The following is a 26310-nucleotide window of genomic DNA, read 5'->3' on the forward strand; positions in this document are numbered from 1 at the left end:
TGACCAGAAAGCAAACTGCTTTCTGACATCTGTGTGGATGGGTATTCATGTGCAAATGCTTTACTTGCACAACTGGGTTAGCCTTGCTGTGCTCCTGGCCGCTCCTTTCATCCCAAAGCAGGTTTCCAGTTTATATCACATACCACAAAATCAACAGTACCAAATGAAATTGCTCTTCCACTCCAGCACTAGAGTCAATGATGAACTGCAAGAGTCATCTAGCACTTCTCTTTCAGGTATGTACTACACATATGATTCATGGTCTACACATCAGCGGGTTCATCCAACTGTGAAGCAAATTCTCTTTACAGAGCCCCTCCCCCTCCAGAAACAGCCACTGCAATTCCACAGATATTATGTGACACCCAACAGCTCCATTTAATGAAGGGATTTTGCCAATAGCTTGTTTGCCCTCTCCATGTGTGACGTTTGTCATTAAATCGGCCCAGAGTTTTAAAAGTCTCTTAGCAATAGTGTAACTTGCAACCACGTTAGCAATAAGGAACACAGTTTTAGCAATAAGAAACTTAACTGCGAACAGTTTCTGGTCTCTTTTTCACCTCCAGGGACAAAACTATTCTGTTTTGTGCCAGAAAACATTTTTGTGCTAATTTGGGAGGAAAAAACTCAAAGGTTTACTTTAAAAAAAATTTTCTTTAAACAATGTGAGAGTCTTAATGGCTTCTCGCCCCTATTTCACAGTTGTACAATATCTCACCCTGTGGACAAGGGGATAAATGGACTGATGACCCCATAAAATCCATGGTGTAGACATGCAGCTTTATATTTTCTACTCACACTTTTCCTTTTCGGCTGCTTGTGTGGAGTCTTTACACTTTCTGCTTCATTTGCCTCCTTGTACTTATTTACGTTCACATTCAGTATTCACTCTGGAATACTGTTTACTATTTATGGTTTCGACAGTATAGTGAGTTAGAATATTTTATTATTTTTATGAACCTTTAACCCATTTTGTAAATTGTTCATATAAGACGATACAACAGAAATAAATAAATATGCAGTTTTAACAAATTTAAATGGTTAACCAGCAAAGAATGTAAAAGTGTTTTGACCTGGATGCCCTGTGTCCTATTAACTGAATGTCAGCTGGAGTGGAAAAACAAACAGACTCCTTGCAGTACCCATAAAACGATCAAGAATAAGAGCATACTGGTAGTAAGTGCATAATGGTAGCTCTATCAGAATCACATATTATATTGCATATACGTGTTCGAAAAAGAACCCTGCTTTTCCTTTGAGGCCAGCGGACTACCTGCAGACAAATTGACAGACTGCTAGTAATTGCTGGTAACTCACAGCTCCCACATTGAAGAGTCTCCCGTAAGCTCTTCTGTGTAGCACCCTGACCTTCTCTTGGCCTCATGAGCATCACTCCCTTCCCTTTCTTTAATTAGATTTACTTACTTCTGGATAATGCCATCACCACAGTACCCACTTCCATGGATGTATATGGCAGCAGGTGATGGCTCACTCTCTTCACTTCCTGAAATGGTGATAACCCAGTACTGGTACACACTGCCAAGCCTGAGATTCCTGGAAAACAAAGGAGGTTATTAACAAAGACGGTTAGCTATAGAGACACAATGCTGGGGGCAGACGAAATTGATCCCCTTGAGTATGTTCTATCAATCTTGCTTACGTTTGAAATCACACGCACATTAAGTTATCCAATAATTTGTATTGTCTACTGTGGTTAAGGCACTCTCCTATGCATGATGGACCACACCAAAATGTAGAGCAATAATGACTAGCGTCAAATGACAGACAGCCATGAATATTACCAGGTACCTTTATCTTTAATTTAACCTTTATAATAACCCTGGTGGATAATAACTGGATGGTATGTGGCCCATAATGAAGGTGTTTGGGAGAATGTCATCCAGGAAAACGAAATGGGATAAGCAGACAGAGCTGGGAAAGTACCGTGCCAGATCCTGTGAGCATTGTCTGATCTTTTCGCCTCCTTTTAGGCCCTGAACAGAAACCCCATTACATGTGAGCAAGCCCCTTCCTTATGCTTCACATCCCGTGACTGCCCACCTCTCCACCTCTTGCTTGTCCCTGTCTCTCACTCTTCACTAAAAAAGTAACAGTTGCAGCATCCATTAACTGAATGTCAGGCTTGGGGCAACACACATTCCATGTATTTTCTCATTTGAGAATCAAAGCAACCCTACATGTGCGCTAGTGTTTTCATGTTTATTTTATAGATGATAAATCTGAGGCAGAGAGAGGTTAATCAACTTGCTTACAATCATGTGCTACTAAATAGCAGCCTGCATTCTGCCTCCCTAATCCATAGCTCAGGCCTGTTTTAATAATCTCATCCCTTGCAAAGGGGGATTCTGTCCTGAAATTACAATTCCAGGCACTGGTGGCTCTCCCCACTGCTCACAAGACCTCCCAGTGCAATGCCTGCTCCCCCTTCCTTGCGCTCAACCTTACTCCAGATTTCCTCCCTCCCCTTCCTCAGCCCCTCTCAGCTCCCCGCTTGAATTCATCCTGCCATCAAGCCTGGCTACTGCCAATTATCCTCCAAGGCCGAGATATATTTATGTCAATTCCACATCACCAAATCACAATGCCCATTTCCTTTTTGACCACTTTCAAAGGGTGATGTTATTCCCTTTTCTACCTCCCTCTGCATTAATTATTTACTTTTTAATAATAATAAAAGTGCCACGGGCGAGAAAAAAACCCTACAAAATGATAATGAAGAGAATTCCTTTTAGATTCCAGAGTTGGGGGGTGGGACTTCATAAACAAAAGGATGATGTCAAAAAATCTCAAGTTCTCCTGCCCATCTGTTGTTTCAGCTGCTGTTAGGGCTGGGGCTGTTTGGATAAGGCCAATAAGGTAACAGGTGCAGAGGCAATGGGCAGACAATGTCTCCTGACTCTCAACACAGCGATGAGTATGAGTTTATGAGTGTTGAAGGACTCTAGTGAGGAATATAACCTTCCGGAGAATGCTGGACTTGTTACCCAAAAGAGAGTTTGTTTTGGTAGTGCTGGAACAGAAAGCAATATTGGGGGCTAGACCAGAAGTCCCTGGGGGTTCCATCAGTGTTCTGCCAATGAAAGTTTGGTAAGTAAAATGCATACAAATACCGAGATATTTTACATAGGAATGTATGAATAACTGTTGCCTTGTAAACTTCTGGGATGCTAATTTATGGATATAGGCTTTCTTTCTTCTTTTTAAAAATGTTTATTATTTTATCCACCTCTAGACTAACAAACATATACTTCTCCTGGTGGTGTTTCTAGAACTGAGATATTGTGGTGGTGGGGAGAGTGGCTTTCCCTGGGGGATACAAGGAGGCACAAGGTAAAGAAGACGTGCATTCTCTTGTATATTCATTTTCCTCTAAAACATGGAGGCATGTTTTATATTAAACAAATATGGCCGTGTTATGAAATAAAATAAGAAATCTTCTTCAGACTGCATTGCAGGCCACTGGGGGCATATGGCCACTGTCTGAAGCAGATGGAGCACTTCTGTGGAACGCGGGAGGGTGTGAAAAGTACTTCTCTACGTTGTGTTTTCCATTTGTAATGTGTGTCACAAATGATTTATGGCTGATAATATTTAAGGTGCTCTGCTAATATTTGTGAACGTTTCCCTCCTCCCCCCTACACTGTCCTCCTTCCTTCCCTCTTCCTTCTCCTGCTTCTCAATAAACACAAGTCTGAGGCAAGCAAACGCGTGTTTCTACCCTGGCTTCATCACTGACAAGCTGAGAAGTCATAGGCAGGTGTTTCTCGGCTCTGAGCCTATTCTGAATTAGTCATCAACCTGACCTCACAGCAGTCTCCTACAGATTGAATGTGAGAACACATAGAAAGCACATATGTGCCTAGCCTATGATAGTTAATAAATATTAACCCATTACTATGAATGCTTAAATTGTCAATGCTCTCGTTCACTGGAGTTATGCTACATTCTCTTTAGTAGAAGGGATGGAGTGACAGATAGCTATATGTAACCTTGGTTAGGCAAACCCACGAAAGTGGGGCCACCACCTATTGTGTGTGCCACAGCTTAGTGGAAAGTCTCTTTTCTACCACGTCATGTGGCTAGAAGACCCTCAGTGCCTGCAGCTTGCTCTCGTTCCACATGGCTATTCCAACTTCTGAAAATTCTGGATCCCAGAAGGTTTGTCTTACCCTGGGGCAAAATCTGTCTCCCTATAACTTCCACCCACACCTCCTTCTCACCCACTAGCATCACACAGAACACATCTGATTGGTAGGAAGACCTTGATAAGCCTCCTTCCAACTGTGTGTGCATGGCTTATGTATCCTTATTTCATGGAAGCCTGACAGCAGCTCTTTGAAGCAGGGGTTGTTATCCCAAGTTTTCAGATAGGACAACAGAAGCCCAAGTCACTCCCTTGGTAAAAAGGTAGAGAAGGGGGGACAGGACCACTGCTACTAAAAATATTATGTTTTTCCACTGAAGAATGCTTATGATAAGACCACATCTTCTCCAAGTTGAAATTAAAATTAATGCCAAATGAGGGCTCTTTTCTCAAGAATCGCAGTAGAATAGAATCCCTTCGGAAGGACACGCTAGTGGTCTCTAAAGGCTTTGCTGGAGGTTAGGACCTATTTCATGGATGGTCTAAAAGTGGGCCACTGATGTCAAATTGTTCCTTTTAGCTGCTCCTAAACCCATCTGGAAAGTCTTATGCTGTCACTCGAATTCCTGCCTCTCCTGCACCTCCCATCTCCATGCAGACCCTGAACCCTGTCACTTTTCCTCACCTCAAAAGCTTCCATGTCATCCCCTCAACATCTGTGTTGCTGTCAATATCTCAACCTTGACGTCTGAACCAGCCCCTGGTATCTCCCTTTACCAGGCTTGCCAACGCCATCAGAATATTCTGAGGTCCAAAGCCACTCCCCAGCTCAAAATCTTCTCATTTAGAGCAGTGATGGGGGCACACTACCAAGCCCAAACTCCCTATTTACTCTTTGTTGGGAACTAAAATGTTACCACTTCATCTGAAACATGATAAATTGCATCACTTCTGATTTCTTTCATAGAATTCTGAGTGTCATTTATTTTTTTTTAAAGCTAACCTCCACTGGTATTTAATGGTCAATTCCTCAAACTGCATCTCAGATTAATTTCATGTGTCCAGCTAATAAACTTAAATTACAGTACTGAAATGTGATGAGATTGCTTGGCTACTTTTGAGGGGTGGTTTTATGCATCTTTTATATGACTTTAAAAAAAATTGCTAACAGTTAGCCATTGTTCCTTCACAAATGTCTCAAGTGATGTATCAGCCTTAGTTTTCCATTTCTGGCAATTATAAACAAAAATAGTGGTATTTTTAGGTGCTGTGATTTTTCAGTAGTTATCCTCAGAAATGTCATATTGATGGCAATGTATACGAGATCTGGAGTCCAATCTTTTTTATTTTTTATTTATTTTTCAAAGATTTTACTTTTAAGTGATCTCTACATCCAATGTAGGGCTCGAACCTACACCCCCAAGATCAAGAGTCACACGCTCTACCAACTGAGACAGCCAATGGTGCCTGGAGCCCAATCTTTCAGTAAAATTTAGTCACAGATTATGAAATCGTTATCTTAAAAATATTATTATATACACAAATATCCATAAGGAGGCTAAACTCTACCTGACCTTGCTTTGGGAAAAAATGCATATTTCTTAAAGTGTTGGTGTGTAGTTCATATTGTGATTGGTCTATTAAAACCCATCTGAAACCTATAGGTAAGTCACTTCACTTCTTTGGGTCTGTTTTTCTACCTTCTAATAAGGATATATGATTCTTGTCCCATACCAGAAAAGAGGGACAGAGAGTCTCATTGCAATATGGAAGTATCCCATTTTGCTGCTTCTAGGAAACACTCTCTAAAGATTGATTACTCCTTATTGACCCCCTATTGTTTCCATATCATACCATTCCCTGATCATACTCTGTCTCTCCACATAGTCTGTGTAACTAACTGTGTCATGCTTTTTTGAAACTCCTTCTTCTGCAATAATAGCAATTGTCATTTCCATTTGTTGCCTATTTATTATATGCCAGGCACTATGCTCAGTACTTTCTATGAATCATCTCATTTAATCAAAATAACATTTCATTGAATAATTATGATGATCACCCCTTTCAGATGAAGAAAGTCATATTTGGGAAGGTTACTCTACGGCCCACAGTGACACTGCTTTGGGGGCAGGGCCTTGAGCCAGGTCTAACTCCATCGCAAGGGAGGTTACAAATGAGAGAATACTGCAGAACAGAAGTTAAAAGCCCTAGTTTTGAACCAAGTAGAGTCCACATACAAAGACCACTTGGAAAGTTCTAAAAGTTAGGAGAAAGACAAACTGCCTTAAACACTACCACTACCACAAGCCATTTCCTTTCTCTGACCATCCACTTCTTGGTCAGTGAAATGGAAATCTGGGAAGATGATCAGCTTTGCAGTGCATAGTTCAAATTTCATGAGAAATGTAGTGTTGCATCTTTTCTACCAGCTAGAAGCTGCCTCAGCAGTTACAACTGTGCACTGAGAATGGGTGTAGTTCAGGATTTACCACCCAGATTGTCTGAGCTGGAAGACATGGTGGGGGGACCACCTAGGATGCCTCTGGCTCAGGAAGAGCCCAAATCTTCCAGTTCAGCCTTGGGCTGAGAATCAGAGGGTAATACCCAGGCACTTTGTACACCAACTTCCAGCCAAGAATGGGAAGAGAAGGAAAACAGTCACTTTTTGAGCCTGAAATGATGTGCCAAAGGACTTTATACATACCCTTATTATTGTTTTAATTAGAAAATATATCAGTTATATAGTCAAGTATAGAGAACACTATAAAAAATGTCCTTGGAAGGCTCACTATTCAGATTTGTCAAATCATAACACTGCCATATTTTCATCTCTTATTTTTGTTGTAAAAAGAAATAAAAATGTACTGTTCTGTATATTTGTTTTCAACCCACCTGTGTGTTCTTCCCTCTCTACCATGAATATTTTTATACTTTTTATACACAGGCACTGTTTTGCATATTTTAAATTTCATAAATGTTCTAATACCATATTTATCGGTACACAACTGGCATTTTTTTTGCCCAGCATTATTTTTGAGATCACATATATTTATACATGCAAATCTAGCTCATTATTTTCTCTGACATAAGGATTTTATTGTATGAATATACCGTACTTTATTTGACCATTCTTTTCTTGATGGACACCTAGGTTGCTTCTATTATTATTACTATTAATTTTTTAAATTTATTTTTTATTAGTTTCAGAGGTAGAATTTAGTGGTTCATCAGTTGTCTATCACACCCAGTGCTCATTACATCACGTGCCCTCCTTAATGCCCATCACCCAGTTACCCATCCCCCCACCCACCTCCCCTCCAGCAACCTTCAGTTTGTTTTCTAGAGCTCAGAGTCTCTTATGGTTTCTCTCCCTCTCAATTTTCATCTTACTTTATTTTTCCTTCCCTTGCCTTATGTTCATGTGTCTTGTTTCTTAAATTCCACATGAGTAAAATCTTACGGTATTTGTCTTTCTCTGACTGACTTATTTTGCTTAGCATAATACCCTCTAGTTCCATCCACGTCATTGCAAATGGCAAGATTTCATTCTTTTTGATGGCTGAGTAATACTCCCCAAACCATAAGATACCTAGGAATAAACCTAACCAAAGAGGCCAAGAATCTGTACTCTGAAAACTATAGAACATTTATGAATGAAATTGAGGAAGACACACAGAAATGGAGAAACATTCCATGCTCATGGATTGTAAGAAAAAATATTGTTAAAATGTCTATGCTGCCCAAAGCAATCTACACATTCATTGCAATCCCTACCAAAATACCATCAGCAATTTTCATAGAGCTGGAACAAATAATCCTAAAATTCGGATGGAACCAGAGAAGACCACAAATAGCCAAAGGAATATTGAGAAAGAAAACCAAAGCTTGGGGGCATCACAATTCCAGACTTCAAGCTGTATCATAAAGCTGTAATCATGAAGACGGTACGGTAGTGGCACAAAAACAGACACACAGATCAATGGAACAGAACAGAGAACCCAGAAATGGACCCTCAACTCAATGGTCAACTAATCTTCAACAAATCAGGAAAGAATATCCAGTGGAAAAAAGACAGTCTCTTCAACAAACAGTGTTGAGAAAATTGGACAGCCACATGTAGAAGAATGAAACCAGACCATTTCCTTACACCACACACAAAAATAAACTCAAAATGGATGAAAGACCTAAATGTGAGACAGGAATCCATCAAAATCCTAGAGGAGAATACAGGCAGCAACCTCTTTGACCTCAGCTGCAGTAACTTCTTGCTAGACACATCTCCAAAGGCAAGGGAAACAAAGGTAAAAATGAACTATTGGGACTTCATCAAGATAAAAATCTTCTGCACAGCAAAGGAAATAGTCAACAAAACTATAAGGCAACCCTATGGAATGGGAGAAGATATTTGCAAATGACATATCAGATAAAGGGCTAGTATCCAAGATCTTTAAAGACCTTACTGACCTTAACACCCCAAAAATAAATAATCTAGTCAAGAAATGGGCAGAAGACATGAACAGACATTTCTCCAAGGAAGGCATACAAATATTACTGTTATTAACCCTGTTCATATCCAGCAATGTTACTTTTAAACATTGTGTTCATTTTCCTTTGTACAGAGAGCAAGAATTTTCTGAAAGAAGTATATCTAAAGTGGTATCGCTCGGCTGAAGGTAATTGCATCTGTGACTATATAGTTATTGCCAAATTATTCTCCCAAATGGTTGTACCAATTAACATGCTGTCAACAGACTTCCCAATGCTCCAGGTCCTGATCAGCACTTGATTCTGCCTAACATTTAATTTTTTGCCAATCCAATGGATATTAAATGACATTTAATTACGGCTTCATTTTACCTTTCCCTGATTACTAACAGGCCCGAGTATCATTTCATGTGTTTCTTGACCATGTAGATTTCTAGCTATATTACCTGCTTGTTCAACCCTTGTGCTTTTTTTGAAATTGGGTTTTTTCTTTTTTTTTTATTGCTATATAAGTATATTTACATATAATGGATACTAATCCTTTGTAATTAAAGTTACTGAAAATACTATTTCCAAGTCTGTGACTCCTCTTTTGTTCATTCTGTTTATGCTGCTTTGTTGAACAGAAATTTTAAATCATGTCCTTCATGATTTGTGTTTTTTATGTCTTGTTGAATAAATGTTTCTTTCCTCCAAGGTCATAAAATAGTCACCTCTATTTCCTTTGAATAGTTTTATGGTTTTTATTTTCACATATATGGCTTTAATCATAAAAAATATAGTTTTTAAAGTGATGTGTGGTAATGATTGTTTTCCCTTCAAATATGGATGGGCCGTTTGTCCAGCATTTTTTATATAATAGTTAATCCTTTCACTACTGAACTGTAATACCACCTTTCCCGTATATCATTCCATACTTAGATAAGTTTGCTTCTGGGTTATCTTGTTTCATTGGTTTATTTTTTTTTTCTAATCATCTTATCAATAGCATTTTGTCTTAATTTCCGTAGTTTTATAAAAGTCTTGATTTATGCTACAAGTCCATTCTATACTTCGATTTTCTCCTTCAAAACACCCCTATGTTCTTCCATATGAATTTAAAGTTTCATTTTTTAAATGCCTGTCGGGATTTTGATTCCAATTTCATTGAATTTATAGATGTATTTGAGGAGGAGAGACATCTTTATGATATTACATCCTCCCATTTATACACACAGTCTATCTTTTTATTTATTTGGGTCTCCTTTTATAGTTTCAGTAAAGTTTTAAAGTCTTCTTCATAAAAACTGGGATGATATTTTATTAGGAATATATTCCTAACTTTAAGCATTTATAGATGTCAGAACTTTAATAAATGGTAGCTTTAATCTGTCTATCTACTCACACACATATATATACACTTGTACGTGCATATCTATAATTGTATTTTCATATTTGGGGGCTGATAAAATAATTGAGTTTTATAAGTTGATATTATATTTAGATGGCCTCATAGATTGTTTTGTTAATTCTAATAATTTGTTGATTCTTATTAATTTTTTAATGTACTCTCTTACAGGTAAGGATAATAATGGTTTGTTTCTTCAATAACAGTGCCCAGAATTTTTATTTATATTTCTTGTCCACCTGCGCCAGGTAGGACCAATGGTATTACTGGGCATTCTTGGTTTGACCCTGGGATCAGAAAGGATATCTCTCATATTTTATCATTAAGCATAATACCTACTGTATTTCAGTACACACCCTTGAGTAGATTAAGGATGTTCCTTTCTATTCCTAGATAACTTTGTTTTGTTTGCTTTGTTTAGTTTTGATCATGAGGGGCCTGATTTTAACAAGAGACTTAAATTTGGCATCTAGTAAGACAATCTTATTTTAAAAAAATCATTTAATATGCTAGTATTGTGAATTACTGGAATCCAGAAACCATCTAACATTAGAGTCTCTTCTCATTCTGGGATAATCCAGCCTACGTACAATGTGCGTGTTTGCATGAGTGTGGGGGTTTTAATACATTGCTGAATTCTGTCTGCTAATATCTTACACAAGACTTTGTTTCTTGGTTATATATTTAATTTACCAAAAAGTTTTCTCCTTTTCATTGAATTATTTATTTATTTATTCATGTATTCACTTATGTATGTATGTGTTGCTTTATAGAAATAATGTTCTTAAAAAAGAAATAATATTCTATGTATACTGATTCGTTTGATATTTGTTGTTTTCTGGCCTATGACATGGTAAATTAAAAAAAGTATATTCTACAAATCCCAGAAAGAAATATGTATATAATTTAATTCACTGGCAAGGTTCTATATGCTTTCATCAGATGAAACATGCTTTTGTGTTGTTCAAAATCTTCTAGATGTTACTTATTTTGATCTATTAATTAGTGGGAAAGGTGTGTTAAAATATCCTAATATCATTATGAATTTATCACTTCTTTAGGTAAGAGGCATCTTTGATTTATACATTTTCAGGTCATGTTATTTGGAATATTTAAGCTCAAAATCATTATATAATTACCTTTCATCATTTATATGGTGACCTCTTTATCTTAGTAATATTTTTTGCCTTGATATTTCCTTTGTCTGGTGAATATTAATTTGTTTTGCTTAGTGTTTGCCTGGTAAATACTTTCCACTCCATTACCTTTTACCTTTCAGTGAACTTATCTTTAGTTAATTCCAACCTGAGAACCTTCATGGGTACTTTAATCCTATTAGTGGAATGACTATTAGATTAGATTTTTTTCTCACATCTTCTTTGTGCTTTCCAATTATCATTCCTTTTTTTTTTTGCAGGTTTATTTCCCCCCTTTCTTGCCTTCATTTGGATTTGCTGGATTTCCTGATTTCTGCTCTCTCCTCCCCATTCTCAGTTCTTCTAATCTTTGGAGACTATATTTTGTAATTTTATTTATTTTTCTCATTTTATTTTCTCATTTTATTTATTTTTCTCACCCTAAAATATTAATTATTATTCATACTTGTTACCAAGATCAAACTTCAATATAAATCTTGGTGTTGATTGCTGACCCTTCTCTAGATTTCTTGTTTACTTTTTTTGTGTTTTCAATTTTGACATATGAACTCATGTTTGTTAGGTTTCAATCTGTGGGAATCATGTGCCCCCTGGGTCAAATCTATAACCTCCTCCAGAGTGATTTCATATCCACTTCTGGGTGCCTCTGGAATATCACTAACTTAGAACCTTTTTTTTCCTCTCTCTCTTTCCCTTGCTCTCTCTCTCTCTTTTTTTCTCAGTAGTTGTCCAACTCAGGCATTTCCAGACCATACTGCACAGTATAAACTCAAACCTCAAGCTTCGTGAGGTTTAGAACATACACAGGTATATTTTTCCTCTAGTACACACTTTCACTAAACATGTAGACTTTCAGAGGTCCCCACCTTATTCTGAAGGCCTTGGGTACCATTCCTCACCTTGAAAACTTGCAGGGCCAAATCTCTTCTGATGGGATCAGCAAGAATATTCAATCCACTCAGTTGCCAAAACTGATGGTTCTCCCTTATCCCAACTACAACAGTAAAGTATCAGCTTCAGGGATTACCTGTCTAGTTCTGTTTCATTTTATGTCTTGCCCCTGGCCACATATTTTTCTGCTTTTCTGATCTCAGTCACCCATTTTAAAGGATGATAGTTTTATCAGTTATATTTTAATCTAGAATATCTGGATAGATGTTTTGTACTGGAGATATCTTTAGATTAGCTACTTCACCAAATTTCTGCATACAATTTCTAATATAAACTTGAAAAGTAGAGATCATTTGCATTGTTCAGTTGCGGTCCAGCATAACGCAGTGATCTGTCCAAGGTCAGGGAGTAATGATTATAAAGCAGAATTTAAACCATGCTGTTTGACTCTGGAACCTTTGACCTTTCCATGACATTGATCTGACTCCTTGGATAAGCACACCAATAAGCAAGATGTTAATATCCAATTAATATCCAATCCAAATACAAAAGGCTAAAAACTATATGAAGATAAGGCAAGCTCCTCCTTATAGTCCTGAAGTCTTTTACAAGGCTACAACTCAGACTGAATTACATTATATTTCTTCTGTCGAGTTGTAGAGGAAAGTTGCTTCAGTTCTAACATATTTTTAGGGTGAGAGCTGACCTTTTCTTCTTAATTGAGAAGTGACAGCATATTATCAGAATCGGTTTATTTTTTCCTAACCATAAAGATCACTCATGTTTATTTTAACAAGTTAGAGCTCTATAAAAGAGAACTGAAAATCAAGTCAAATCATATAAAATTCCATTACCTTGAGACAGCTACCAAGAACTTTCCGGTCAGCATCCCTTCCTGTATCTTTGTATGTATAAATGGGAACACATACTATGTTCCACGAATATAAGATCACAAATCTGTTTATATCACTTCATCTTTAGTGTTCATGAGAAAGGGGTATAGGAGAAGTACTTCCAGCTAATTAGCTTTATGCTAGCTAATTACATTGATGGCTTTGACCACTTCTTGAAATTCTGGGTAAATGTGTTTATATCATTTCATTTGTTCATCCATTTATTTGTGCAGATGGCATTCATTGAATCCTCCTCCCAGCTTCTCGTAGGTCTGGGATGCAAAGATCAACAAACTATGGTCCTGTCTTTAGGATGCTCATAAGCCATTGGGGGAAAAGAAAGACATTAAAATAGATGTCTTTAACACAGCCTAAAAAGTGTAGGGGCTACGGGAGCACAGAGGAGTGATATTTGACCCAGGCTGAGAAGGAGAGAGTCTGAGAAGACTTCCCAAAGGAGGATTTCGGGCTTGACTGGAAAAGGGAAGGAGAAACCAAGTCAGGAAAAGGAGGAGAACACCGGCTTTCTAGACAAATGACACAATCATACTTGTTGTGTGGAAGACAATTTTGGTAGCAGTATAGATAACTGGTTTAAGGGGAAAGGCAGAAAGTAAGTGTGTGGTGGTAGGGAGAGCAAATACTGCCCCCAGGATGAAGGAAGCAGGAACAAGTTGAGTATCTGCCAAGTTTTGGCCCCTGTGAGATGCCATATTCTGTTTTGTTTAAAGAGAACTAAAACTTAAGACAAAATATCCTCACTAAATGCCTCTGGAGCGGTGTGTAGTCTTCTCTAAAGAGTTTATTCCTTAACATTCATACATTAAGGCTACATATACTCAGTTTTGTCCCACACAACAATAAACTCCGTAATTCCAGTGTTGTCTGGGTATCACCCTGAATTCTTTTTTTAAATCACCTTGAATTCTTTTTTTTTTAAAGATTTTATTTATTTATGAGAGAGAGAGTGCATGAGAGAGAGAGGGAGAAGCAGACTCCCTGCTGAGCATGGGATCATGACCTGAGCCGAAGACAGATGCTCAACTGACTGAGCCACCCAGGCGCTCCTCACCTCGAATTCTTAAGAGAACACTTAACTTCTGTTCTAGGCTGAGAGGCACTTTGGTTTTACTTTTTACTGGGCAAAGGTGGTTGTTAAGGATTTGGGATGGAGAGCATCACATGCCTTTGGGAACAAAACAGCTTGAAAGACAGAGTCTGACATCACTGTGGATGCCACCTTGACTACATGTCAGGAAAAATGACTACAGTTCTTCCATTAACTTTGGCTGTGACTTTGGATGAATCAGTTCTCCTCTTTGGATCTCACTTTTTTTCTTCTATTCAAAAAGAAAAAAAAAGAGGAAGGAAGGAAAAGAAGGAAAGAAAGAAAAGAAAGAAACAAAGAAAGAGAAAGAAAAAAGAAAAAAAAAAAGCATGTATGGAGTTTCTGGTAGGAGTCATTCCCAAAGAAGAAGATACCATCATTGGTCTTAAAGGGTTCAAAGGGCAAAAGGAAGGATAAATCAAGTATAGCATGGTTGTAATCTAAGGTAGAGTTCGCCGAGCACCAACACATAGCAGGGACCAAGTAGTGGCTGGGAAGATGCCAAAGGCTTAGGGAGACTTCGGACTTTTGTCTTGTTATTGCAAGACAATATCCATCACTTATTCCTTCTGGTGACCACTGTGAGCTCCAACCCACAGTCTGAATGAAAGGAATGGGAGTGTGTTGGCAGGGCTCTGAAGTCCACTGGGCATTCGGATCCCTCCCAGTGGGGCCAAGGTCTGCCCCTCTCACCCAGGTAACACAAAATTCATTCTTCTCCTGCTTGCAGTGCTGCCCCCACTCTGTCCACAGGAAGGAGCAAATGCATGCACACAACCGATTAATTCCAGCAGCCTTTGATATAATTGCCTAAAGATCTGCCCTGGTACCAATTTAAAACACAGTAGCAAATTTAATAAAACTAACAGTTTTCAGCCAAGGCTTTTGTTATTTTGTTTTAATCATCTTTTACCACCAATTGAAATGATTTTCTACTTTCTTGATGCAATGAAATAAAATACAAGGGAAAGAATGGAAAGACAATGTGGAAATTATAAAAGATCCAGAGCTTCAAATTCTGGGATAAGGTAACAGCAGTGCTGAGATTAAACTGGTTGTTTCTGTCAGGCGCAGATTGGAAGGGAAGACATTTGCCAGTTTGGGGAAAGCACCACACCTGGATAGCATTAAAGAAAGGGAAGAGGAAAGATCTGTAAGGGACTCTTGTTTTTCCTGAATGCAACCAAAGGCGATGTGTGACAGCTTCCCCAAACACCCCTGCTGGTGATGGACAGGTCTCCTGATTACAGAGCTGGGGTCTGTGACAAGCTGACCGGTCGCCAAGGCCTCTGAGAGCCAAAACACCAGCTATAGTTGGAGGTAAACAAGGCATGCGGCACAGTGTGAAAATCGAGGCCAAGCAGGGGCCAGTGAGTGGAGAGAGCAGGGACCCAGTGACAGCTGGTGATTGAGGGGCACTAACTGAACACAGTTGTTGAGGAACAGGGGCCAGTGGGGAAAGCAATCTCCTTTCTCCTCCCTGTGGCCTCTCTGGGTGGCCAGCAATTTTATTCCTGGCAGAGGGCAAGCCCAACAGCATTTTTGAATTTGGCACCACATCTAAAACCATTTGGGGGCTGGGCTTCTCTTTCGTCTCTCCCCCCACCCGCCCCATGAATGCTTTGGGTTTGGTGAAAGCCGGCGTGCAGTTAGCAAACTACATTTCCCCTCAAATTTTGAAACCCATGTGCACTTGGGGAAAATGTAATCCTTATGTTTCTGATTCATTTACACTTAACTCATCAAAACGCTATTTTGTAAGAGCTATTTGATGTCCACGAAGCCTCCTAAGCCCTTTTGTAAGCCTTGCTTCTTAGAAGCAGGAAGTCACGTTTCTGACGAGAGGGAGAACTTGAACCTAAAAGGTTGAGTTTGTTTTGAAATGAGGGCTCTTGGAGGGTCACGTGGACCCTGAGCTTGGCCAAATGTGTTCTCTCATTTCCTCTACCACCCCCCTCACCAGCACCAGCTGCCATGACGTTCCTGATGTCAGCTTTCTATGATTTCACTCTGAGCATCATCGGAGACTTCTCCATGATCACAGAGAGCCGAACTCAAATTGGAGTCCCCAGGTTTGGCCAAACTCCAGCACTCTGTTATGCGGGGGAAGGAGCACCTGGATTGGGAATCAGGAGCCCGAGGTTCAATTCCCTGTATTGCCATCAAATGGCAGTGTGGCTCTGAGAAATTGTCCTCCCCTCTCTGGGCTCAATTCTCTCACTGGCAGAATGTCAGTGTTTCAAGGCTCCTTCCAGGTCTGAGAGTTTTTGAGTCAAATTCCTAGATGGTGGTGGGGTTGAGCACTTCAGAATGCTCTCTGCTTAAAAATTTTGGAGACTGAGTTTGTACACAAGGAGCTTAGCTCAAGAAGGAAACACAAAAATGCAGAAACAGAGCTGAATGTCTTTGGGTATCACTTATTCCAAGTTTCTAATTGTGGGATGGACATTAGAGCCCAGAGAAGGGGAATGAATTGCTCCAAGTCATACAGATAATTAATGGCAGAGTTCAGCTTTCCTGGTATTTTTGACTAACATCCTTGGATGGAAGTTTCCAAACTTTTCAGTTCATAGTATATTGAAGCTGGGGCAAAACAAAACAAAACAAAACAAAAAAACCTACTTCCCACTCTGACAACAAGAATGCAAAAGCCTGCATTAGCATGGAAAGTGGGGGTGGGGGTTGGGGGTGGGGAGGGGGACTGGCATTGCTTTGCATGAGGCACAGTGAGTTAGTGTCTGGCTTGTATTAAAGTCCATGAGTGAATGATTAATCCTGGGTAGAAAACAAAGCCCATGCCTTGTAACGTTATAGGTATTAGTGCTACGGAAGATTAACCCCATGACCCCCCCGCAGGGCACCTTTTCAGAACAGTGGACTACACTTTGAGAATCAGTGGATGATGAAAACAGGTAGACTCACAGGTCCTGTCTGCCCACTGCACCACACGCACATGCACACACTCATGCATTCACACATGTGAGCACACACGCACATGAGCACATACGCACACACACTCAGGCATTCACACACACGCGCGTGCGCGCACATACACAAGCTCACCTCAGTTGCTCCTGCATCGCTCCACAGGGAAGAAATTTTACGGTTCAGAGTGAACACTAGCTCTGTTCCTGCCACTGATTCATAGCTGGCAACTGGAAAAGGTACTTTGAAATGCGTCCTCCTCTCAGCCCAACCCAAATATGCCTTTACCTCCACATTGCCTGTTTCCGAGATGCCAGTACCATAGGTATCTGCCGTGGCCCACCCGCCCGCCTCCTCCCTGTGCCGGTCGCCAGGTGTGTCATCCCCTTAGCAGTTCTCTCCATCCCTACTTTGTCTGTCTCCTGTGCCAGTTCTGACAACAGTGTCTTACTTCCCTGACCATTTCCAATCTGTGCCTCCACCCCTACATTTACCGCGAGAGCCACACATCCCCAAAGACCTGTCCTATAACCAAATCTGATCAGGATCCTCTTGCCTAACACTCTGTGGCTCCCCAGCACCCTCAGGATCAAGCCCAGACCCTCTGGCTTGATCTGATGGTAATGAAACCATCATTACTGGCTTCTCTCCACCTCTCTTAAATTCTACCTCCCTGCCCCCAACCTGCCAGGAGCAAGTAGTCTCAACACCCATTCCTCGCTAAATACCCTGGCCTTGGCTTAGGGGCTACCCTTCTCCCAGAGGTGCTCACTGAGCTTGTAAGCTCCCCAGTGAGTGGGGAGCTCCTACCCACCTGCTTCTTTCACCACAACAAATTTCTCACTATTTTGTGATCACTTGTTTATTTGTTCATTTCTTATATTAATTTGATGGAGTTTCTAGAGGGCTAGGACTCTCTTATTGACTGGTTTACTTATCTCCACTGCCTAGCCCATGGTCTGTGATAAAGACAGAGCCAAATAAACACTTGTTGGATGAACGGAAGGCTAATTTACATCATCTGGCCCAATACCTTCACTTTAAGGATAAGGAATCTGAGGCCCCAAGAGACGAAAGGACCACGCTCTAAGATTCTCTTTTGTCCTTCCGATTCTCTGGTAGCTAATCCACCTTAGAAGTTAAAGGAGAGGCCTCCATTATACCATGTATCATCTGTATTATCATAAATTTCTGACTTTATTGATTTGCCACAGAGTTTATTCATGCATACACGCATGCATTTAATTTACCTACATTTACGGACCATCTACTTGATGCCTGGCCTCACACCAAAAGCTGGGATAATGTGGCAAGTACGACCTAGTCCCCACCTCTGGGATCTCACTGTCAAGTCAAAATGCCACCCAACAGCAAAAACACAGAGACATCTGAAACTGTCCCAAAGGGAGAGCTTGGCAGGCTCTGAGAGAGAGACAGGATGTCCGTGAGGAGTTCTGAGAGCCCCAGTGTGAATCTTAGAAGGCTTTTTATAGAGATGGCCAGTCTCTGAGCTCACAGTGCAGACCCGTTTGCTCATGTGACATATGACCTGCTCCCTCCACCCTCACAGAATTAGAGGCATTCAGTGCAGACGAGAGCTCAAGGAGGGTCTGAACAGAATGTCAGAGCTGAAAATGTGCTGCAGAGTCATCTACCTATGCCTTCATTTTACAGAAAGGAGGCTTGGGTCCACGGATGGGGTCCCAGAAAAATTTTAGGAGATCGGTACTGGAACCCAGGTCTGATTCCATGGCCAGAGCTTCGGGGGGATTTTTTTTTTTTCTTCTTTTTCTTTTTTTTTTTTCTTCAGCTCAGTTACAGAGATTACAGTGCAATTTGTCTTTCCTTTCTTCTAATCCGACACTGAACCTTAGCAACTCTGGTTAGAGTTTCACGGGAAACTGCTTCATGTGTGTGTCTGTACATGTCTGTGTTTTTGCCTCTCACACATACTCTCCAGACTGGCCCTGTCCAAGAACAAGCCTAATGAAAACCAAACAATAGAAAGAATCAGAACATTTGAAGCTTTATGGTTCCCCGGATTGCGTCGTGTTCTTGCAAGCCCATTATCTCATTGTTTTTTTTTTTTTTTTTTTTTCAGGACACCCGTTGAGAGACTGCATGGATAGGAAATGTCACCCATTTTTTTTGAAGGGAAGAAGCTGAGGCTCAAACCACTGGAAGGACCCGGTCAGGTACACACAGTTAAGCAGCTGTGTACTGGCCTGTGAATCAGGTCTCTTAATTTCTAATTCAGCCTCTCTAAAGTAATGTCTGAGGTTCCTGTTAGAACAGACACAACATGAACCCACTAAGATCTGCCCAAAAGATTCTCATCATCTCTGAGCACAGACTGAATGGATTTTGTCCACTCTTCTTGCCAATCTCACTGGACAGTGTGAGATAAATTCCTCCATTCTTTCCACATCTGTAATTACTCTGATGGCTGTTATTTTCCTTCTCTTTCCTATTCATTTGTTTCCTTAAAAATCAGGAATTAGAGCAGCACAACCAAGTCCAGTCCGTCCTACCTACCCTCAGGGTGAATAGCGAAAGAACAAAAAGTAGGTGCTATCAAGACACTCACTGCAACCCAATTTCACTAACTCGTTGTTTTCCAAAGGGACTCTTGACTTACCCCACCCTCTAATAACATACTAAATTAAAATCTATTCTTTGATTTCCAGAAATAACATTTCCCTCATTCCAAATACTCAAACCTGAAACTTGAAAGTCATTGGACAGCTCCTTCTTAAATCCCTTTCATCCAATACATCACCAAATACTGTTGATTCTACTTTTAAAACATACCTCCAACCCATCCACTTCACTATGCAAATAATCATAATCTCCAGTTTAGACGTGAGCAATAACTTCTGGATGGACTTTCTTTCTCCCTCAGTCCTTTCTTCACACAGTACCCAGAGCAATTTTATAAAAAACACAGGTCTGATTGGTTTGTTCCTCTATTTCCCAACAAATAAACCCAAACTCCATAAAGTTGGCCACACCCCCTGCATGATCTGGCCTCTGTTTTCCTCTCCAGTCTTGACTTCTATATATATCCCCCCTTAATTCAAGGAGGGATTATACTCTATGATAACCTCATAATAATAATCTTCAGCTTGTAATTCTATTTTTATTTAGCTATTTATTCAGCCCAGCCCTCCTATCCAACTGTAAGATTCAGAATCCCAGTGCCAGCATGGAGACTGACACGCAATAGGGCACTTGGTATTGAATGAGTGAATGAATAAATTTATCAGTGGAGCCTTGGGTCTATCATTTAACCTCTGTGGGTCTTCTTTAACATCTGTTAAAGAGACACTGTAACAACTCAGTTTAAAGTCCAGTGGTGCATCAGACCGACCCACAGAAATTTAGTTAAGTCATTTCAGTGGTGGTAGCACCAAACAGGAACTGTTCACGCTTTCAAAATCATGAAGGTATGGAGACCGCAAGCACTTCTATGGATACTGCTGCGGACCATGGAGATCTGTTGATTTTGCTAAATCCTTTGCTTACTCTAATATTCCCAGAACCCATATTTCATTCTAAGAGGTACTTGGCCTTAGACTGACAAGAGAGAGTCATAGGTAGATGATGCCCAGCTTCTAGAAATAGAGTAAAATTATGCTGACTATATAACCTGCTAGACTGGGCTAGGAACAGAGGTATTTATTCTGGGCTTGGAGAGAAAGCACTTACTCCTGATGCTGCTCATCAGTCCTGGAGGCAGGACATCAGAATGCAGGAGAGACCATGTTGGGTTGGCATGGAAGAAGGACCTACTCAGGAAGAGGTCTGACCTGAGGCATGCATTTCAGCCAAACATTAATGGAAACCACGCTGGTCTGATTATCTCCACACTTCATCAAGTCTCCTCCTCCTCATCTACTTAAATGTTCAAAAAACAAAGGAAAATATTTCTTCTCTTTTGTGTTCTTATTCTCTTGCTCCTTAGAAACAAGAAAAGCTTATTGAAATATCTACTTTCTCCATCCATCAAGATGCCACCTTATGCTCTGCCTGTCACAGCAATGATTATGCTCAGTAATTTGCCGGGAACAGCCTTTGGGGGTCAGGCAAGGAGATGTAAAACTTGACTCTAACATCTATTAATGGTGAGATCTTACTTAAATAAATGGCTTTACCTCTTTGAATCTCAGCTTCCCCATCTAAAAATAAGGCATATTGATATCTATACCTCATTTAGTAGGCTTATAAAAATACTGAGCATATCGGAAGTATTCACTACACGGTAGTTAGTAGTAGTGATGTTAGTGCTAGTGCTACTAGTAGTAGGTGCTATCTGCATATGTGATGGTGGTTAGCACAGTGACTAAATTCAGGATCCATGGAGGACAGAAATTGGTTTGGTTTTCCTTATCGTATTTTCAGAATGTGATATGGTTCCCAGCCAGGGAGCATACTAAATCAGCATTTGAAAAATACATCAATGTATAAATGATTACCCTGAGAGTAACTTCTTCACAAATGCTAGTTCTCTCCTGACTACTTATTCTACCCTATATTCCAATAACATTGATGGATAAGCAGGAGCACTGACATTAAAATCCCAGTGTAACAGATGGGAAAACGGAGACATGAAAAGCTAGACATAAATTAAAGACATTCATAGGCAAGTCACAAGAGAAAGTGTAGATATCCAGTAAATTTGAAAAGATGCTCACTCAAGATGTTCAGTCACAAGACCATAAATGAGAATCCATGTTTTCAATCATGAAATGGACAAAGACAAAGCACTTTTGTTTTGCCAGGGAGTAGTGACAGTGAGGAACAGTTGGTCCTGCCACACACTGCTGGCAAGATATGAGATAGTTCACCCTCTCAGAATACCAGAGGTTGTACCCACCAAAATGAAAAAGGCCCACAGATGACGACCCAGTAATACTATTTCTCAGTATCAACTCTAGAGAAATGCTCACATGTGCCTACAAGGAGGTTCCTATAAGGGTACTGACAACAGCATTGGTTGTAATAGAAAAATGTATGAAACAGTGTAAATGCCCAGCATTAGGGGTACAGCTAAATAACTTGTAGCACATTCCCACTACAGAGTACTGTAGGGTATTTAAAAGGAGTGAAACAAATTTAAGAACCAAAGTGGATAGATAGCCCAGATTACTATGTTCCTCCCTCAAAACTCCATATTTGGTCTGTGACCAAACTTCTGCCATAAAGTATGGTATGTTGGTTCATCCATTCATTCATTTCTTTATCAATGTTTGCTGAGAATCTACCTGGTTTCAACCATCTGTACTAGGGCAAACCTCTTCAATGATCAATTCTTAATCATCTTTAAGATCTCAGCTTAGACACTGCTTCTTCTGAGAAACATTCATTAACCACCTCAAGCTGGGGTAGATACGGTTCCTGTGTTATCCCACACCTCCTGTGCTCCTTGCCCTAGACTGCTTTTCATGTTGCAGAATAGTTATCTGGTTCCTGGCCTGTTCAATCCCTTTAAACTGTGTGCTCATGAGGCTAGGAATCAGGGCTCTATTCCTAGTTCCAACATAGTCTATGGCACAGAACAAACACTTAGTAAATACTTGCTAAACCAAACAAGTATTACTGAACACAATTATATTTGATTTGCACTCTTTGGTTGATGAATGAATTAATAAATGGACACATACAAGAACAAAGAATGGATGCCTGGGTGACATACAGAAAGCCAGGAAAAGAAGTGGGACTAAGAAAAACAATGAAGTGGTGACTCAGCTTGAGATCCATAGAAACAGCATGAGAGAGCCACATGAGCCTTCAGCTGACCCTGATTTGGTCTAAACTTTCCCAATCCTCTGAGGCTTAATATGGCATCGCATGTCAATGTTATGGCTAAGATCTGGAAGCGTAAGACCCATATTCCAAGAGGTTCCACTTTGTGTTACTGTTGACTCATTCTTCACTCATTCATTCAACAAGCATTCATGGAACCCTGATCCTGTCACATATGAGCATGCTAAATTTTGTATTTAAGAATCTGAACCAAGTCAGAGAAAAGGAAAAAAAAAAAAAGAACAAAAACACAAGCACAGTTAAATATAAGACAAGCCAAACAGTGATCAAGGACCAAGGATCCTGTTATAAGACACCATGTTCCAAACAGGCTAGGAACTTAGTGATGGCAGTTCAGTTAGTCTTTATTATGAATCACTAAGAGACACTTCTGGTCTCTGTTCAAATATCACCTCATCAGAGGCCCTCCCTTACCACTTCTCTAAAGTCACTATATCCTACCCAACTGGGATATTATGCAATCATTTCTGGTTTGTGTCTCCCAGCTACATTATAGGAATCAATGAGAGCAGGGGTTTTTCCTGCTCTGTTCACTACTGCATCCCTAATGCCTAGAAAGTAGTTGGGCTCATGATGGGAATCAAGAAATATTTGCTAAGTGAATGGATTGATAAATGAACTAAAGTTTTTGAGCTGATTGGTGGGGTTTCTCAGCATGTAGAGTCCAGAGTCCGATCTGGGATCTGATTTATAAAATCTGGACGCATATTCACAAGAAATTGCACTCAGATCATATAAATGTATCCTTTCCTTATGCTCATTCATTTCCCCTAAGAATTATATTAAGAATGCCAAGAAGCTGAGGCAAAATAGACAGAGATTGTGTTGGCAGGTTAACAGGTCTGAACGTGAGAGAAAAATCAATAGAATAATTAATTGAGATACACATATAAGCCAATTGGGAGAAATGACTTGTAAGAATATTCCTAGTTCTAAATCAGAAATCCTAAGAGAGAGGCACAAACCGACCTGTTCAACCAGAGAACGAATGACTAAGAGCACTAGCTTTGGAGTTGATGGATTTACATACAACCCCAGCTAGGCAGGTTGATAGCTGTTTAAAGCCTGAGTGCCAGGTCCTCATCTATAATCTGGGAAGAAGACCACCTACTTTGTGGAGCTGCTGTGCAGATCAAATCAAATGAGACTACTTAAGTAACACCCTTAGTAAGTTCTTGACATATAATAGGTGCTCAGTAAATTATAGCTCCTCCATTTCTCTTCAACCACTAAACTCCTTCCCATTCTTCATTCAACAGCCATTCAAAAATATTCACTGTCTACTTTGTGCCTGGAATTGTTCTAGGCACTTGGAAAGCACTAGCAGACATACAGGCAAAAAAAAAAAAAAATCCACTCCTCAGGAAGTTTGTATTCCTTAATTGTACCTCGGCTCTTCCAAGTTTGGGTTAGAAGCCACTTTTTGTCTCTGTCTCTGCCTTCAGCACATTACTATACTGCGGTAACACTGCTTCCCTCTTTTCTCACAGTGGGGGCACCATGAGCTCAGACTTCATGCCTGTCCTGGCACCACGGTATCATCATTTCCTAACAGTGCATGCTACCTGATGGACACTGCTAAATATTTGCTGAATGAATTGATGATGGATAGATGGATAGATGCATAGATGAAAAGAGTGAGCTGCTATACATTGTTTCTGGTTTGCTTTATACCTCAATTTCTCTAAGAAAAAAAAAAGCTTAATTTTGTCCAGAGTCTTTACTTCTTTGAGAAATCTAAAGATTCTATGCAGACCGAAGGAACACAGTGGCCAGTACAAAAGCACTTGGCAGTCAAGTTGAGAAACAGAAGCTTCCCTGTTCTTTCTTCCCAGCCAGATGCATAAGGAACTGGCCATGTAACTGTGTTGCCGGACTCCCAGAGTGGGTCACAGTAACTGATTGAGGGCTGGTGGCTCGTGAATCATATCCTATCTTCCACTTGCTGTATCTCAAACTTTAGCCAGTTTGGATGAATGTCTGAACGCTAGAATTCTGCCTTTGCCTTATTACAGCAGAAGGCAATATGGTGTTATGGTTGAGAAGGTGTTATTTGGAATTAGGTGTGGGTTTTAATCCTGGCTCTGCCATTACCAGCTGTATTAGGTTGAATAAATCACTTTTCTGAGCTTCAGCTTCTCCTCTGAGCTTTACCTCATAAATATTTGGCAAGGCACTTAAAGTAGAGAGAATACTCAGCAAATGGTTGGCATTATTGTTATTTTTATTATTATTGTCCACACACTACACATTGTAGTAGGGCATCCCAGTGAATCAGTGAGTACCCTCTGGGTACTGATTCTTAAAAACAGTCTCTGCTAAGTCCCTTTTACTGGCTTTTTAAACGTCCCTTTTACTATAAAAAAAGTGGAATGAATCACCTGTCACCTAAGAACGATGTTTACCCACAGAGAAGAGTTTAATGTGTCGCCCCCCTCATTTTACAAAGAGGGAAACTGAAGACCAAGGCCACGACGCAATGTGTCTGAACAACATATGGTGAGTTAGTGGCAGAGTCACTGCTGGTCCCCTTTTCCTCCACCAGTGTCACTTCTCATTCAGTGGATGGGTTTCCATGGAATGGAGAAGTTCCACATTTCTTCCTCTTCCTGGCCAAAAGTAATCAGTCTCCTAGAAGTGTCCATTGGGTAAGCACAGAAGCCTCTCCCTTCATCAATGTCATACCTTGGGAAACTACTCCAGTATAGATAAAGGAAAGAATAAATATTTTTGTTGAGAGAAAAAAATGAAGACAAAGGTCAAAGGGAATCATGTAATGGGTTGAGTCAGGGAAGAAAAAGAAAGCATTTTTTTTCTCTTTCCTCTTTTTCTCCAAAACAGTCTTTATATAGAACTTGTATAAGAGCCAATTTATTTGATATGGAAAAAATGTGAAAGCAGCAAAATACAGCACACACACCACACCACACACACACACACACACACACACACACACACACACACACAAAGAGGTATTTGTGTTGGAGTTCAGAACTCAAATTACCAAGAGATAAAGGGGTTGAAATGGTAGGTTGACTTGGAATGATGCTTTACTTTTTTTAGAGACTCAGAGAACATTCAGGTCAGGAAACGTAGCTCAGCCTAGGTCTCCAGTAAATTCCTCGGGACTTGAGAAAGACATAGAGGAAGTCAGTGAAAGCCTCAGTCTAGCCCGTGTGTCTGAAACATCAGAGCGGGGCCTAAGAAAGATTTGTTGAGTGAATGAAGGAACAAATGGAGCATAAGAGTGTGGGTCTGAATAGTGGTGGTTCTGGAAGTAAAGTGGCACAGGACTGGGTGTTTTTAACCACATGGTTAAGGGCTTCAGCACTGAAGTGTGAGTGTCTGCAGGAAAGGAGCCGGTCATCCCTGAAATACCTAGCTCCCAGTGAACACTCTGGCACACAGAATGTTCTCAAAACAGATTTGTAAATTGAATGAGTATTGGGAAAGAGACCTTGGAAATCCCTGAGCCTTACAGATCACTTGCAGCAGCGGCTATTAAACTGTAGCCAGCATTAGAGTCATTTGGG

At 40.1% G+C, this 26310-nt stretch overlaps 1 protein-coding gene across 1 annotated transcript in view; it reads right to left on the reverse strand.

Annotated features, from left to right (window-relative positions):
• The window catches only part of PAPPA (pappalysin 1), a 237966-nt gene that overhangs the window by 129069 nt on the left and 82587 nt on the right, over positions 1 to 26310 (reverse strand). The window contains exon 9 of the mRNA XM_025888575.2: positions 1426 to 1554. Coding sequence (XP_025744360.1) covers positions 1426 to 1554 — 129 coding nt within the window. The remainder of the gene's footprint in view (positions 1 to 1425; positions 1555 to 26310) is intronic.

This window comes from Callorhinus ursinus, unplaced genomic scaffold (assembly GCF_003265705.2).
Source record: "Callorhinus ursinus isolate GAN/ISIS: 27379988/994484 unplaced genomic scaffold, GSC_fseal_2.0 scaffold24, whole genome shotgun sequence".
In the NCBI taxonomy this organism is placed as follows: domain Eukaryota; kingdom Metazoa; phylum Chordata; class Mammalia; order Carnivora; family Otariidae; genus Callorhinus; species Callorhinus ursinus.